This window comes from Felis catus, chromosome D4, assembly GCF_018350175.1.
Source record: "Felis catus isolate Fca126 chromosome D4, F.catus_Fca126_mat1.0, whole genome shotgun sequence".
NCBI classification, from domain to species: domain Eukaryota; kingdom Metazoa; phylum Chordata; class Mammalia; order Carnivora; family Felidae; genus Felis; species Felis catus.
Window position 1 is genome coordinate 14,611,099 of NC_058380.1, and position 18,061 is coordinate 14,629,159.

Below are 18,061 nucleotides of genomic sequence, written 5' to 3' on the forward strand. Positions count from 1 at the left end.
AAACAAAAAACAAGTAGAGGTCATGCTCTTGGCATTTTCCTAATGATTTCGTTTTCTAAAGTTCCAAGTTTTAAATCGCCCATTTTTAAAAACAAGTGTGACACTCCCCACCCCCACCCCCAGTCCGTTTGTGCATCTGAGTTTGAGTAGCTGGCCTACCATCTTATTTTCGGGGTGCGAATGGATTGTACTTAAATGGTGCTTTTTTTATTCTAGACTCTCTGTGAGGTGCTTCATCAGGATCCTGTATGTGATCAAGCTGGTATGGGGTGCTTACCAAATCCTTTTCTGTCTTGGCTGTATAGCGTTTAAATCTATTTTCTGGGCCACTGATCTTCCTGTGATGAAATTTCTTCTCCTTAGCTTGTGCCTCTATGACACTATGAGGGAAATGAGATGAACAGTTCCCTGTTTAAACTGTGGCATCTTCCCAGCTTGCCACAGCCTTTACATTCACTCTCAAGATCAGGATGTGCATAAATCACTCTCACAGAGACGTTTGCTCCAAGGCTGCAGAACTGCATTTCCTGAAACGTATCTGAGTTGCTTACCAGCCCTGCTGGGCCTCTCTGCAATAATCTGAATTCAGACCAATTTACAAATTTACGAAAGCAATTGTGTCTTTTTTTGGTTAGTTCATGCCTGACTTTCCAGCTTCTAATGATTAGCTCAGTTAGCTTATATATACCATTACACTGGCAAATGAAGCCGGTTCTCTGGCCTATTAAACACACAACCATTTTATGTTGAATACGGTCATTAAAAACTCATATTTGTTATACTTCTTTGTCAAAGGCAAAAAGAAGTAGACTGTAATTGGTAAAGGAGGAGAGAATTTCCGCTGATTTTCTATTACATTTGGTCCTTCCCCACATAATTAGAAGTCACCTAACTGCCTTTAACCTTTTCTAATTCTTTTTACACCCCTGTCTTCCTAAAAGAATTCTTTAGCTACACACTCTTTTTCTTTTCTGAGAATAAAGGAATTGCCCTTTAAATAATCTTTTAAGAACAAGTAGGATTTCTAAATCGGTACTTAGACAATTGCCAAAAGGCTACTGGATATCCATATGTAGAAATATAATGTACCAGATATTGTCTGACAGAGATACGTAATCCAGTATTTTCACATTGGACTCTATCCTGCCTGAGACAGAATACAACCAACACATGTAAAAATTCAAATAAATAATGCTCCCTCCAGTTGGCCTTCCTTTTTTGCATGCTTCCATTTGGCACCTCAGTGCACACTTAAATTACAGCCTTTAAGGAGCTTTCGACTTAATACCTTTATTGACTAGGAAAGCCAACCACTCCCATCTTCTGAAACTAAATCATAAGTGACAGATGTTCTTCCTTGACATCCAATATTCATGGAACATGAATTCTAGCTTTGAGATGGATCAAGTCAATAGATGTTATTGACCCATGCCCATTTTAGAAAACCATTCTTCCCTGGCAACCAGAAAGCCCTTGAGGGTACGGAGAAATCAGTCTGCTTTGAAAAGTGTTGGGACTCTTGAGTTATGGGGATCTATTTACTTTCAGAAGCGAATTTTCTCCAGTCACAGGATGTAAACCGAGGAACTTACGATGGATATGCCTGCATTCGCAAATATGTAAAAGGATGCTTATTTTTTTATTGACTCAAGGTTCATGTCACTGCCATGAAAATAGATCCAGTCAGCTGTTTCATGGAACAAAAAGGGCAAGGAAAAGAGCTGGAATGTGAGGGGAGAAGGAGAGGGAAGAAGAAGAAAGATATTATGTCAATTGTCATGTTTGTTTGAGGGATGAATGGAAATCATAGACCAGCTGGACTGTGAAATGCACTGACAGAGCTGAGATAGACCGACGCCATCCGAATCATAGATCGTGGTGATGAGGGGAACTGTCTTGATTCTTAGATTTTGCTTTCTCTGTCCTTATTCTGCTTTCTGTATGTCAAAGTTTTAGGACCGCTTGGAATGAGAGAGCTTTTCTGCTTCACACTAAGATACTAACTTTTTCTAGTGATATGTTGGCAGATTCTGTCCTTGCAAACTGGGACATTTTCACCACCTGATGGCTCCAAAGACTGACTGTTTATTAATTTATTCCAACCTGTAGCCCTGGGGCTGGAAAAAGAGATTGGAAACTTTGAAGTGGGCAAGGAATTTGATGCCCTCCTGATCAACCCCAAAGCGTCTGACTCTCCCATTGACTTGTTTTCTGGGGATTTTTTTGGTGATCTGTCGGAAGTAAGTAAAATAAATTTCATCAGAAGGCATAGATTTCATGAAGTAGTCACAATATCTTCCCTATAGAAAAAAAGATAGAAACTGAAACTTTTCATGGAATGCAGGAGGATCTTAAAAGGGACGCTAGATCCTTTTCAACTGTTTATCATTTGCCAATGCAATGTGAATAATGGTACTGACAGAAATCGGTATCTTGAAGATATTTGTATATTTGAATGTATTTGACTACAAGAAGGCACAATATACCTATTCCTTATTGATCACTTGCTATGTGCTAGGTAGTATGGGATTAAGTACTTCCATGCATCCTTTTTGATTAACCATTAGAATGACTCTTAATGACACGCAAATGCTATTAATATCTCTCGTTGCTCACATGGGCAGTGAGGCCTAATGGAAGTTAAGTGATTTACCTAAGGACTCCTGGCTAGTAATTAGTAGTTAGTAGATACAGTTTGGATTCCAGCCCAGGACTTTCTGACTTCCAGAGTCTGGCCTCTTGACCACAATGCTACCTTGATTTTCTTAACTTTATAAGAAAATGAGTTTTATTACCTTGTTCCTCTTACTTTAAAATATTTTTTCTATGTCTAAACTGGTTCTTCCTAACAACTCTTTATAAAACTGAGTTTTTCTAGAAAGTAATTAACTATTACTGATGTGATGAGGGCTGGGAGCGAATGATCAGGAAAGAATTCTGGTGCAAAAAGATGTTTTTATTTAAGCATGGAGACAGGACCCTTGGGCAGGAAGAGCTGCTCTGGAATTGTGAGGAACAATTGATTATATACTTTTAAGTGGTGGTGGTGGGCAAGGGTGGTAAAGACAAAGGAAGTTTCTAGAAGGTATTTTCGTATGTTAAAGAAGACTCATAGGATCCTGGAAGTCGTGGCTATTGTCAAGGAAGGTTGCATTTTACCTCTAGCAAAGTGTTAACATCAAAGCAGTTTTGAGTTCCTTGAGGAATGTCCTACTCTGCCTGTCTCAAGTATTTGTCAATGGGCTGCAAGTTCTAGGGAAATTTAACTTTGTCTACATTTCTTTTGCATTTGTTCTCCTCATCACTACTACTTATAAATTGATACACTGGTGAGAGTAAACAGGACATTATATATAACTTGTCAAGGTTTTTAGAAGAAAGATGCCAGATTGCTTGAAGGTGGTACCATTTGTTATTTTTATATTACTTATTTATTCTTTTACTCCTTCATTAAAGTAAATTTGTGGGAATAGGGCTGAGTCCCATTCACCCACTTTTCTTATACACCTCTTAAAATATTTGATTTTATTAAATTAATTTCTTTAATTTATGTAACACTTTTCTCTGAAGATTTCAATATCACATGCCAAGAACTTTTACATAATGGATAAACATTTGTTAATAGCCAGGATTATTTTTTAAGCAAAAGACCATTTCTTTTTCACTAATAGAGTAGATTTTGCCATTGAGAAATACATTTCTATGTCTGTGCTTTGCCAACCGCTATTGGCTATGAATTTACTTTCCTAAATGCACAGAATTATTTTTCTTATTATCATTCTATTTTGTATTTTAGGCTGTTATCCAGAAGTTCCTCTATGTAGGTAGGTGGATATATGTCTCTGTGGGAAATAAAATCTTTGCTTGTCTCTTTCTTGGGTATGGCTCCCTATATTTGTGGCACCACAGGCTAAACCCTATGCGTGACCATTTTATTTGGTTTATTATTTTATTTTAACATTTCTCAGCATCAAGCCCATTTAGGGCACACTATTTAAAGGCACTATTTGAAATGCACATGCCTCTCTGTGAGATAAACCCAAAGCTGAGGAATGGCAGGCAGGCCCAGGGGAGGGGCCATCCTGTCTCTTCCTCCTACATTCGCTCTGTCCGCCACCCGCCCCCCCCCCCCCACAGGCTACCCTACCATGTCGTATTTGTGATGTTTGTGGTGGAGTCTCACTGTGTGTGGTTTTTTGTGTTTTGTTTGGTTTTGTTTTGTTTTAATGTACTCACATTCCATTCCGTTCACTGAGAGAGAGAAATAAAGAGTACCGAAGGCTCTACCCTGCCTCCACTTGGTCCACTGAGCTCTGAGTCCTGCATAAACCTGAGATGGGAGAGACGCAGGTGCTATTTCTTGAGCTCACTTCCTGCAGGCCTTCCACCTCACCACCCAGAATATGATTCTGAGGTGTAAAGATAGTATTTCCTTTACAGTTGGTGCTGAAAATGCAAACCACTCCAGCTGAAAGGGAGTGGACCCAACTTTCTGTGATTTCTGCCTTAGGTGCAGAATTCCAACCCTAATCCTCAAATTCGAGGCAACATCTTCCCTTGGCCATGTCCCCTTGTCCAGATAAGAAACAATCTGAGAGAAAAAAGGCACCTTTGTGCGTTTTCTCTCATAGAAGTGGTATTTTTTTCTAAAACCCGCCCGGTGGCAATTAGAATACTCCAGACATAAAAGCCCTTGATGAATGATTCTCTCATTTTTCTTTCAGGAGATGACCGAAATATTGAAGAAGTTTACGTGGGCGGAAAGCAGGTGGTACCCTTTTCAAGCTCAGTGTAAGACCCTTGGCCTCTACCAGCTCTGGGATTACGTGGTTCTGCGTCTCCCTTGTGCCCGGGCGGAGTTAGAAAGTCAAAAAATAGTATCTTGTTCTTGGGATGACTATTTCTTTCTGTGTCTAGTTACAGTATTCACTTGACAAATCATTTGAAGGAAGTTGCGTTAATTCTCAACTCTGTTTGGGAGGATTCAAAATTTCTCCCTTTTGAGCTGTTCGGATTTACTTTAAGCTCAAACATAAGGGAATGTTCTTCCTGATGGTGTTCTTACTATGAGATTTAAATGAAATCACTCCATATTTGGAAATGTGGAGAGAAAAGATACTCCTATAAGGTTAGATACTTTGAGCTAATAAATGTGAAAATCAGAAATGGAGAATGAAACAGTGGATATATTTTTATGAGGGAGAAAAAGTTAGACTATGAGCAAACATTGGAAAATCAATTCAGATTATGTTTGAAAATTAAATGCTGAGCATATTAATTTCAGAAGAGAACTTGTTGAATTTTAAAATGTGTTTCTAGATTGACCTTGTGTTCTAGAAATTTGCACTTAATGGAATTTGCATTTCAGAGATGTTATTGTTGTGCTTTGCCTTCTTTGGGCATGAAATGTCAGAAACTGGATGCCACATGCTTTCTTAATACAGTTCTGTGCTTCAAAGTGTTCGACACAGGTTGGGTATTAAAGATTTAAAGTCTCTTAGGAATATTATTCATATAACTACATGGCATAAATAGTGATATTTTTGTGTACTTCAGAATCACCTTAAAGTATAACTATGTGATGCTATTATTGCTTCCGTGTTATTAGAAGAGAAACACATTCCATACTCCACACTGTTGTGTAGACTGGTCATCCTAAACTGGGGTAAGTGCTGGATGTCAAGGATCCGTCAGTACTAAAAGGAAGGGTTCCATTGCAATGACGTATTCTCTCCAAGAGTAATGCCACAGTTGCTGAAAATTTCATACTCGGATATCAATCTGTTAGAATTTTGAAATGAAGGACAAATTCAACTAAAAATATTGTTACAAATCTTTAAATCCTGCTTATCGAAAGTACTCTGTGTTTCAATTTTATCCTATTGACTTTTTACTTCAAGTAATTTTCAGGACATCAGAATTTTAGGATAATGAAAACTATGTAGATGTCCCACCTAATAGTTATATTAATAGGACTTAATCTGTACTAGACATCTAGGAACATGAAACAAAGCAAAAGGTATTGTTATGCCTCCCAACTCTTACAGTGTGCTTTCCCATACCCTATAATTAAAAACAAATTGACTTTATGATAAACCCTTAAGAAGTATTGATGTGAATGTCACTTAAATACTACATTTTTCTCGTTTAATTCCAAATACTATAAACCAATATGGAAAAGGAATAGCTTTTCTTAATATATCATAACACTCATGCCTAGAGCTTAAGTGTGACTCTTTATTATTTACTTTAGAGAGAGAACTTTATGTAATATCATATAGCTAACTCCATATTTACCGAACTAAGACCAAATTCCTCTTGTACTATACTTTGTTCTCACATAGTTATGCTAAATCAGCAGTAATTTGATTTGCCTACTTTCTGTTTTTTGTTTTTGTTTTCCCGGTGGAAACACTTTTATAATTGATTTTGTATACACAACACCTACTGATCTTATTTTTATTCTTTTTAAGAACTTTTCTTATTTGAGTACCGTTGACTCACAATTTGATCTTATTTTAAAACAACAACAACAACGACAGAGTTTGTGTTGTGGGATATAAAGTAACTCAGTAAATTCAGTTTCCGGTGTCAATCTCTGTATTTCCAGAATTCCTAATTCCCGAGCTATGTCAACAAGGCTCCGCCAGTTTTCTCCCCATTTCTCTGTAGTGTTGACTGAGTGTTTCCTGCTCTGCCTCCTAGTCCCTGCCAAAGGAACATGATTACCTGGTGTCTAACCCACAGGAGCGGGCTTAAGAATTTGGATGAGACACGCAAAATCCACTAATAGGCAGCGGCTATCCCCAGCTTTTGCAAGATCCTACACTTGTACCTTCCTTAAAGATGTACATTTTGACGTTGAACATCAGTTTTCATTTAGACTAAGGATTCATACATGGTGTATATAAGTGAGCACAGCATCAGTGACAAGTAGAATGGATCTATACCACCGATATGTCGAACATTAAATGTAGCCCAGTAGGATGTTAAGACCCTACTATCTTTTCTAGTAAAAATAGACTGTGTTGACATGTTTACATGTAGTTTGATCTCCCTGCATCACTTACAACTTACGTGTTTGGTTTCTCCAAGTGCCGTGTTCCGAACGCCGCATATGCTTTTCGCGGCGCCGCAGGCATTGGCCATACATGTGGCCAAATGCTCTACACTTTGAAACTTTGGCTTTGCCTCATGCGGCTTAACTTTCTGAATTGTGGACGGGCGGTATTTCAATCCAACACGGTCTGTCACTTTATGTTTGAATATTTTGCTCTCTGACAGGAAAGAAAGAATTAATTGAGACTTCTTATCAGCCCCCTCACCTCACCCGGCACCGTTTGCCTCGGATTTTATGGTAGTTTTAGTGGCATACACATTAGCAGGTAAAAACTGATTCAATAGTGGTGACTAGCACACATTTCAAAGGTACTTTTTACAACAGAACACAAAAGCGGGCCGAGCAGCTAAGGTGCACTGAATTTCCAAAAGGGAATGAAACATGGGACTAGGGCCCGAGAGGTTGTCCTCATAATCATAACCTGAGACTGAGACCCTGCTCCCTTCATAAACTCCTTCTCTGATTTAATTGTCAAGGGCTCTAGAATCCAAGAGAGTATCTTGAACTAGCTCCCTTCATGGCAGGAGGAGATCTTTCTGAGTTATTATTGTGAAACTTGAACCCCACTGAATCTCTTTTTCACTTCCGTGAGAATTCTGCATGGTGAAGGGAGGAAAGTAGTTGGAAACACTCCTGTTACGCTCAGCTGATTTTGAACTGTGCCCTTGAAATCCCTGTTGGCAACTAAAGCTGAGATGTCAGAGAGGAAACATAATGGATGTGAGATCCAGCAATGTATTTTGAATCTTCACTCCCTTCCAGACTCTTCCTATTTTTAATCTTTTCACCTCAGAACTAGACATATGGAAGGCTTTCAAGGCAAGCTGGAAGGCACGTTGGATCACATCTACCTTGTGCTATACCTAAAAGATCTCCAGAAGTGGAGGCTTGTGTAGTAAGTAGCCTCCGGGACATCTTTTCATTTTTGTCCATTTTTTTAAAGTTGATGATGCTTCTGGACACATTCACATGTCTGAAAGGAGTGTTCGGGATTTTATAAGTTAGACGAAGAATTGTGTCATGGCAACGTCTTGAAATAATTTTCAGATTACCTGGATTGTTATGAATTTTAGAAGAGATATTTGCAACTTCAGGTCTACCTAGCCCCTTTAGGTATGATTTTGGACCCCAACCCTTTTCAGTGTCTCTAAAGGAAAAGTGTGGAAACAAGTGCAAAGGTGAAGGAAGGGACACTGTTGGCAAGCCCTAGCAGTGGTCCCCATGCATGTTTTCACACCCGTCCTTTCCCTCCCACAGCCCCAAAGGCGAGAGATTGAGAGCTGAGGAGTTAGTTTGTAAATCTGATCCGAATTCACTGAAACGCAAAAGTTGAACAGGCCAGTGATGGACGTCAGTATAAATTCCAAGATGGCTTTCAGAGTCCACGGGGTTCGAGTGACTTGAGTCACAGATATTACATGGCATTGACTTACCTGTCCACTTCCTACTCAAGAGCCTGTCAGAAAGCATTCTCTATCGAAAACCACCTTCCATGGTTGTTAAGCTCCTGATTGCTGCTTTTAAGAATATATATGTGTGTATTCATGGGGACATTTTTACTCAATATTTGTGTGATTTGCTTACTGTTCATGTGCTGAGTGAACTCCTTTGTGCTTCAGACAAAAATAAATGAGATTTTGTGTTTACATTTTTTTGTTGTTGTGAGTTCTATCATTCTGACAGAAGGGAGATTAATCTTACAATGCTTTCCTCCTTTTAACGTGAAGTTTTAAAAACAGAATATTTAGCTGTGGACCAACATGTATCATGACATTTTATGACAGATAATATACATAACTTTAAAAAATTAAGCTATAATGTCAGCCCTTCAGAATCAGATTGCGATCGCTTTTGATTTCTGCACAGTTAAATTTCCTATTTTCCAAAGTCACAACCCAGAGTCAGAAATGCACTTGAGCATCAAGAATTAGTTCATACCTAACATAGGTGCATGTGGGTTTAAAACAAAACTCTCACAAAATAATACTCTCCGTAACTGTGATGCCCCGGGCTATTTTCTGCACTACTACTCTGTTCCATCCTTTTGTGTTCTGTTCTATGATATTTTCTTCTAAGTTTTTTTTATGCTGATAGTGATTTCGCAGGTTGGTTTCTTGGTCCTGGTGGGCTGGCAGCTGCAGTGTGGAAGCGGAATTTCTAGTGTCTTTTGAGCTGTTTAAGTCTCCGTGACCCCATTCTGTGATTGGGGCCTGACCTAAGTACCTGCCTTAGAGTAGTGAGGATTAAATAGAATAATACATGGCCAGCTCCCAGGAGAGCATCTGAGACCAAGTGAGGGCTCACCTTGTGGTAGTTATTATTTTTAAAATGAATAAAGACTGAATAGAAATAAAAATAATTTGAACTGTATTTTTATCAGTTTATTTTTTAGAATCTAAATCAAGTGATGTTAAGGATCTCTCTGCGCATAAAAATATTCTGTAAGGATTAAATCTGATTTCTCCCCCCCTGGCGCTATGATGTTCATTTTTTCTTTATAACACGAAGCATAAGAAAGTGGTAGAAGATTTGTCTTTAAATTCACCCTTGGCGCCTGGGTGGCGCAGTCGGTTAAGCGTCCGACTTCAGCCAGGTCACGATCTCGCGGTCCGTGAGTTCGAGCCCCGCGTCGGGCTCTGGGCTGATGGCTCGGAGCCTGGAGCCACTTTCCGATTCTGTGTCTCCCTCTCTCTCTGCCCCTCCCCTGTTCATGCTCTGTCTCTCTCTGTCCCAAAAATAAAAAAAAGAAAAAAACGTTGAAAAAAAAGAAAAAAAAATAAATTCACCCTCAATTTTCTGAGCAAGCCACGAAGCATCTTTTCTTCCTCCTGAAGAACAACTTAGTGAAAATACCCAGAAGAGAATTCTCAGGCGCATAAGCTAGCGATAACGTGTGCCTAATTTGCAACCGTGGGCACAGAGTTCTGTAATAGTTAATTAACAGACATGTGCAAATTATTGCATGGTACTAAATTAGGGATTTCAATAAAATAAGGTTTAGGTATAAAAATACTTGCTAGTAGCAAAATCGAACCTGTGGTAGGGTGTTTGAAAACTCCACGGGGAGGTCACTCAGTTAAAGGAACAGGACCCGTAAGTATTAACCAACGGGAACAGGTTTTGAGTTTTGGGGTTTTTTAATCTTGTTTTAGAATGGGATAAGAGGAAAAAATTAAAATGAAATGGAAAAAGGGAGTTAGTCTCTGTTCTTTAAAGTGACACAACATTATTTTAAAGTGTAATTATTTTTTTTAAGAATTCAGACTCATCTGCTTTTACCATCCAGCCCGCCTACACCATCATTGTAAAATGACATTAAATTTGCTATACTTCTTGGGGTTTTCGTGCTTCTGTATGAGTTGAGTCTATATTTTGAGGTGGGAAGAGAGAAAGATTGCTAAAAAAAGTATTCTCCATGGGAAAGACTTTAGTGGGAAATCTTTCAGTGGTAACTCAGAAAAAAATAAAACGTTTTTTAAAAAAGATTTTATTTTTGGGGCGCCTGGGTGGCGCAGTCGGTTAAGCGTCCAACTTCAGCCAGGTCACGATCTCACGGTCCGTGAGTTCGAGCCCCGCGTCAGACTCTGGGCTGATGGCTCAGAGCCTGGAGCCTGTTTCCGATTCTGTGTCTCCCTCTCTCTCTGCCCCTCCCCCGTTCATGCTCTGTCTCTCTCTGTCCCAAAAATAAATAAACGTTGAAAAAAAAAATTAAAAATAAATAAATAAATAAATAAATAAAAAAGATTTTATTTTTAAGTGACCTCTACACCCAATGTGGAGCTCGAACTTACAACCCCGAGATCAAGAATCACATGCTCTACTGAGCTGGCCGGGTGCCCCCCAAATAAAACACTCTTTTGCCTATACATAAAAAGTGATCAAAGAAAATATGAACGGATGAAATGGAGTTTCACAGGCCACTTGAGCCCTCCTCAGTCGCCTGGACTGTGCCCACCCCTATAGGGAATTAAGCAAACTTCATTCCTCATCTGTAGAAAGAGAGCTCAAAGTCATAGCCGTAAAATGCAACCTACAAGAAATAAAGCCCCTAGAAATATTATCATTCAGTCTGATAACAGAAGGTTCTCATACTTGCTTGAAAACTTGAAGCTTCAGGAACCTTGAAGCTTCACTGGGAAATTAATTTTTTTACATGTTTGTTGATTTGAGAGAGAGAGAGAGTGCACGTGCAAGCCAGCAGTGGAGGGGCAGAGAGAAAGGGAGAGAGAGAATCCTAAGCAGGCTCCATGCTGTCAGTGAAAAGCCCTATGTGGAGCTCAATCTCACAAACTGTGAGATCATGACTTGAGCTGAAATCGAGAGTCAGTCACTTAACCGACTGAACCACTCAGGTGCCCCACTGTGAAGTTAATTTCTGTCCCAATCTTGGACGGTCTCCAAATCAGACTTTTGTTTTTACTTCTCTCAAACAAAGCCACAAATCTGAATTGAATAATCTTAGGAAGAGTTTTACTCTTGTTTTTCAATTTCTAAATTTGCTTCCTGGAGCACTGGAGAGACTTTAAGCAGCTTTGGTGGGTTTTTTTGTTTGTTTGTTTTTCTTTTGTTTTTTGTCTTCCTGCAAAAGTTGAGTCCACCGTCACCTGAACTTGGCAACCAGTGCAAGGATGGCTTTGCGCTTGGCAAGCACTTTGAAAATCTCCACTGAAGCCTCTAAACCGATGAGGAAATGAGAGGCTTTTGTTATTTCAAAGGAGAAGTTAAGAGCCTCAGGAGAAAGCAGTGTGTACGCTTCTTTTAATCCATGAACATCTTTCTCCTGGCAGAACTATGAAAGATGCATCAGACTTAGCCAATTACATCTTCTGGATTAATTTATGCAAGTGCCACGGACCCCTTCGGCATCATAAACACGTCCTGGCACGATGCAGGGGCAGGCAACGCGTCCAGTAAAACCCCATGGCAATGGCTCCGTCGTGCAGGTGTAAAAGAGAAATTGTGGACTTTAGGGTGTTTGTGGTTGTTGTCGTGTGAAGCTCGGTGACAGATTTTTTTGATGTCAGGACAACTGTGCTATCTCTTGCAAGTGGGCTATTTATTGTAACACATGGGCAGAGAAAACCCAGTCTGTAGAGACTTGTACAAATTCCTCATGTTCCTTATAAAATTACTGCCCAGATAAAATAAGAAAGAAGTCAACATCAATGCATACAAAGTCTTCATTACACATGGTTTGTGACACTGTAGACCATTTAACATGGCGCAATTGCTTCCAAAGGAAATCGCAGTTAATCGATCAAATTGCGCTGAAATGCACATGGCTGTTCTCATGCTTCTCATTGGTAGCAGTGAGTACTTAAGATTAATGAATTGCTTCTCTTAAAAAAGGTAGATAGAAACCCATCCCTGCAGGAAGCATAAGTTACAGCCTAGTAAGTAATGTTTTATTTACTCATTGTGAAAGTTGGTAAGTTTTAAACCATATTCATTCAAGTGATATTTTATTAAATGCACACGAGATACCAGGCATGGCCCAGTTTCAAGGGTTAAAAATAACGTTCAAGGTGCCTGGGTGGCTCAGTTGGTTGAGCGTCCGATTCTTGATTTTGGCTCAGGTCATGATCCAAGGGCTATGGGATTGAGCCCCACCTCAAGCTCCATGCTGAGCATGGAACCTGCGTAGGATTCTCTCTCTCTCTCTCTCTCTCTCTCCCCCCCCCACCTTTATCTTTCCCTCTTCCCCTCTTTTGCTTGTGCACTCTCTCTCTTTCAAGTAACAAAAAATAAAAATAAAAGCGATGTTCATCTCTTTGAGGAACTCGATCTAGGATGGTTGGTGAGAGAACTAGGCAGAGAAGTCAATATATGAAGTTCACGACACATGTATAGAGTGTTTACAGGGGAAGGCTGGGGTGTGTTGGGTACATGGTGGGCAGGGAAAACAGAGGCAAGGGCTAGTGGTGACAGTGTCACAGAAGAAAAGAAGGTGACACAGAAGTGTCACAATTCTTGAGCTGTAAAGAAGAATAGGAATTTCTTTTCCATGTGAGGGTTCTCAAAAGAATCTTCCAAAAGGAGCATTCAGCATGAGCAACAGCGGTCCTCATAAAGAACATGACCTCTGAAAAAAGTAAGCTAAGATTGAGATGGACTAAGCCAGTGACCATAATGGTCACCAGGGGTGTTGATTCAAAATGAGGGTTTCCAGGCCCTTCTTCCTAGAGACTCTGGTTCAGCAGGTCTGGACTGGGGCTTATGAACTGTATTGTGACCTCGGTGAGGTCAGGTCGATGTGTTTCAAAGAGGACCACCCTGGTGAAGACAAGGACCGGGTGTGGTAGGAGGCATGAATAGTGAAGAGAGAAGGTGTGTCATTCACTGAGTGCAGGACTGTGAGCCTCGTGTGCGACCAGGGTCCTTTACCTGTTCATGGGGCAAATGTGTTGTTAGCACACCGTGTGCACGGCTACTGGGGAAAGACAAGCTGCCAGCCACGTATGCCCTGGCCACCACGAGAAACCGGAGAGATGAATCCTGCTCGTAAACACCCAGAGGTCGAATTTTCCTGAGTCTGGAACTGGAGACGCAGGGGCTCCGGCACAGGTGAGGCCCTGATCCAACTGGAGACCCGGGGCCGCTGTGGCTCCCTACTGCCCTGCCACTTCGTGAGCTACCTCAATATCCTCTGGTGGCTTAAGCCCCTGCCAGCTTTGTTTCTGGCAAATCAAAGATCCCCACCTAAAATCCCTCTAATCTCTCCCCTGCCCCACTAGGGCTAAATTCTTCAGTAACAGGTTATAAATTGTGAAACAGCCATTTTCTTCGTAAATAAATGAATGAACGATAAAGAAACCACAGGCATCTGGCTGCCTCCCCCACCCAAGCACGCCCAGAGGCTCTATTCTCCACATCCACAGGGGCACCTGCAGCTGAACCTGGCGTTCTCCACGACCCCAGGCCAGCCTCCACTCACGGGTCCCTAGTTTCTATCCAATAAAGGTACTAGTGACACATCATCATGGCAGAATTCCAGGTGGGATACGAGGAGAGTCCGACGCTATTTAAGGAAGTAAATGGTGGCAAGTTTAGCTAAAAGAAGCACCTGTTCCCTCTGCAGAGGCAGCCACACTTCTGAGACTTCATGGAGTGGAGAAAACTTGCAAAATTGCAGGACAAGCTTGGGAGCCGTGAGCTGAAGATGGTCACATGATGCAATCAGCCCGGGTCACCAAGTCACCATCAGAGTCTCCCTGATCCAGAAATACATGGATTAAAAGGGGGCCAGCTGGCCCTACTGCAAATTCACGACCGGCTAAAACACTGCCATTCTGAGATTGAAATCCAGGACTGTTCGTTAAGCCCTTTGCTGAGGCCTTTCGGGGCTCTGTCCCCGCCCACCTGGATAGACCAAAACAAAAGCCAGGCGGGGAGACCCCTGTGACCTCTGCAGGCAGCATCAGGCTTCCCTGCTGCCAAAGGAAACTTGAACTCAGGAGAATGTTCCTCTCCCAGGGGTGTGGGTACAGGGCCAGGTCAGGTCCAGAGCGGCCAGGGCTCACGGCTGCTCTCCTCTGGCTGCAGTCAGCATTTTCCACTCGTGCAAATGGACTGGACAAATAATATCACTTCCAAATTAGAGAACGCTGTTTAATGGAACCTGACCCCCTGTCAGCTCACTGACGGCCCCTCCTGTTTGCCAGGCACCTGTTTGGGTTAGCAGGGGGTTCCTCGTGATCAGTTGTGGCCCACAGGATCCTGGCAGCCTGGGGCACCTGGGTGTCTCAGTTGGTTAAGAGTCCGACTTTGCCTCGGGTCGTGATCTCACGGTTGGTGAGTTCAAGCCCCGTCCCTGCTGTCTCTGCACAGAGCCTGCTTCAGATCCTGTTTCCATCTCACTCTGCCCCTCTCCCACTCAATTTCTCTCTCCCTCCCTCTCTCTCTCTAATAATAAATAAACCTTTATAAAAAAAAAAACAGGTGCTGGCAGCCAGAGACAAAGCAGCAGTTGCTTTGGAGTCTGAAAGTTGGTATGACATCTCCCCAGCCAGTCCTGGGGCGCTGCTCAGTGCTCTGGTGGTGGCCTAGGAATGCTTGAGCCAGGCCTAAGTCTCCCTGGGTCTCTCTGAGAGATTCTGGTATAAGCAGCCCTGATCATTGTTCTAGAAAAGAGCCAACACTCTTTAAGCAGCAGTTAGTAAATAACCAAACAGGCTCACATCTTCACGTGAGGACAGGGTAGACCTTGTCCCAAAAGGACAGAACAGCAAGCCCCTAAACTTTCATTTCATGGAAAGCTGATCTCTGGACTTCAAGGGCAGACAAAACCACTAGGAAATGCATCAAAATCCCATCACTCCTGGTGACCGATGCCAAAAACGTCTTACAAGCATCTCAGAAGAATGTAGAACAACTTCCAAGGGAAATGATGGATACTCCGGCTGAAACACTCATTTCCAGGAAAGCCGGAAACTGCTTTCCCAAGAAGCTACTAGGAAAGTTCCGAGAAGGGACTGTGCAGGAATTGAAGGAACAGAAACATATGTTTGAGAATGAAACAAGGGGTAAATTTCTGAAACTGCGCTAAAGATGGTAAGTTTGCCTGGGATTTCCAGAAAACATTACATGATGGCAACTTGAGATTAGACAAAAAGAATACAACATGGACACCTGGGTGGCTTAGTCAGTTGAGCATCGGACTTCCACTCAGGTCTTGATCTCACGGTTGGCCTGTGCTGAGAAGCAGAGAAGAGACCACGTGGTCCCAGGGAAGGCGAGAAGCTATGTGGAACATTTGGTAACTTTGTTTTTTGTTTTTGCCTCCTTTAGTCAAGACTCCTAAAAGGTCTGTGTTCTTCCTTGTTGCAAGTCCCGCAAGATTTATTGTATTAAATCTTCTATAGCCTCTTTTTGTTGTTGCTGTTGTTGTTGTAATCCTACAACTCTTAAATAAAGACCTACCTACTTGCCATTGAAATGGAGCACTGTCATCCCTTCCGGGGCAGCTATTACCCCGGCAAGCAAGCAGTTGATTTCTTGAGGCAGAGGTGGGGAGGGAGGAGTGTGTGTGTGAGTGGGGGGAGGGGAGGTATCTTCTGCCATTTTGACAACACAGGTTAGAGTTTTGATTCATCGTTGGTGAGGTGAAATAAGCCCCCGTTTCCGCAGTCAGTTGGTCTGACACCCTATTGAAATTCTTTCAGCTTCCACTTAATGCCCATGAAACAATCCTCTGCAGTTAAATAGCTTCCACTTAGGGGCATCTGGGTGGCTCAGCCGGTTAAGCATTCATCTCAGGTCATGATCTTACTGTCCTCCGGTGGAGCCCTGTTAGCTTGAGCTGACAGCTCAGAGCCTGGAGCCTCCTCCAGATTCTGTGTCTCCCTCTCTCTCTCTGACCCTCCCCTGCTCGCATTCTTTCTCTCTCTCTCTCTCTATCAAAAATAAATAAACATTAAAAAAAATAGCTGCCACCGCTTGGGGGCTTCTCAGATGCACCTGGAGAGAAGCTGAACGGCACTTAGTTTATAAGAGGAGGAGATGCGTGAGTTACGCAGGACTCTGAAGTCCTCAGTAGGGTGGCACCTGTTCCCCAGAGGGATGATACCCCAACCTGGTGTACCCTCCCCCCATTCTGGAGAATAGCAGAACTTCCTGACTTCCTCTCTTACTTTTCTTTAAAAGATGAAAACTAGGGGGTGCCTGGGTGGCTCAGTCGGTTAAACATCCAACTTCAGCTCAGGTCATGATCTCACAGTCTGTGAGTTCAAGCCCTGTGTCAGGCTCTGTGCTGACAGCTCAGAGCCTGGAGCCTGCTTTGGACTCTGTGTCTCCCTCTCTCTCTGCACCTCCCCTGCTCATGCCCTGTCTCTCTCTCTCTCTCTGTCTCAAAAATAAATAAAAACATTAAGAAAAGATTAAAAAAAATAAAAGATGAAAACTGAACTGAGATTGATGTAATAACAAACAGTAGTTGATACTTAGTATGTACTTACTTTATGCCAAACATTGTTCCAAGACATTTACTGAATCCACTCAGTCTTCACAGAAACTAAGAGGAAGGGGCCACCATCATCTTAATTTCACAAAGAGGGAGACTGAGGCATGTGGAAATTAAGGAACAGGGTTAGATTCAAAGCCCAGTAAAGGACACTGGTGTGATCATTGGCAAGATTTGAATAACATTCGCAGATTCCATCAGGGGTCTGCAAAGTGTCTATGTAAAGAGTATATATTTGGGGCTCTGTGGATCAGCAGTGAGCATACCTCAGAAGTCTCTGTCATGACTACTCAACTCTGTCTTTGTAGCACAAGAGCAGCCACAGACAGTGGCCACACCTGAAAGTATTTAGAGATAAAAAGTATCAACCTGTTTCCAACTTCTCTCCACCAAACGGCTCTCCAGCCTCTGCTTGCATACCTCCACTGACGAGAAACTCATTTTAACCAGCTCATTTTATTCTATGACAACATAGATGAATTAGAAAATTATGTTGGGGCATCTGGGTGGTGCAGTTGGTTAATACCCCACTGTTGATTTTGACTCAGGTCATGATGTCATGGTTCATGAGATTGAGTCCCACGCACTGTTAGCACAGAGGCTGCTTGAGATTCTCTCTCCCCCTTCCTCTCTCTGCTCCTCCCCATCTCACACTCACTCTCTCTTTCAAAACAAATAAACATAAAAAAAGAAAATGATGTATCAGATTGAAGGAAAATATAATTCAAAGTGGGCTAAATCCGAAGATAAATATAATTATTTCAAAGTAAATGAAACTGGCTCTTTAGTACAAGATCTAAAATGGGCATTTTGGGAGTACAAAGCAAGATTGCTTGCATCCAGGGAGGTGGAGATAATGTTTCATGAGTGCACCACCTAGTGGCCAAAGCTTGAACAGACTGCTCTGTGCAACAACCAACGTTGAACAACTAAAACGGCCAAGTTGCAGAGGGAGAAAAGAGCCAAATTAATTTTATATTGAC

General features: G+C 41.8%; 1 protein-coding gene across 6 annotated transcripts in view; it reads left to right on the forward strand.

Moving 5' to 3' along the window:
- GDA (guanine deaminase) overlaps window positions 1-8,766 on the forward strand; it is a 122,610-nt gene extending 113,844 nt beyond the window's left edge. For 5 of the 6 annotated variants that reach the window (XM_045042684.1, XM_045042685.1, XM_045042687.1 and 2 more), the window contains 3 exons: window positions 2,110-2,240; window positions 3,797-3,824; window positions 4,725-8,766. In XM_045042684.1, the coding sequence (XP_044898619.1) occupies window positions 2,110-2,240; window positions 3,797-3,824; window positions 4,725-4,795 (230 nt within the window). In that variant the 3' untranslated portion in view covers window positions 4,796-8,766. Of the gene's footprint in view, window positions 1-216; window positions 263-2,109; window positions 2,242-3,796; window positions 3,825-4,724 lie in introns of those variants that run through there. The other variant, XM_045042689.1, reaches the window with a different exon arrangement.
- Window positions 8,767-18,061: the final 9,295 nt, after the last annotated feature.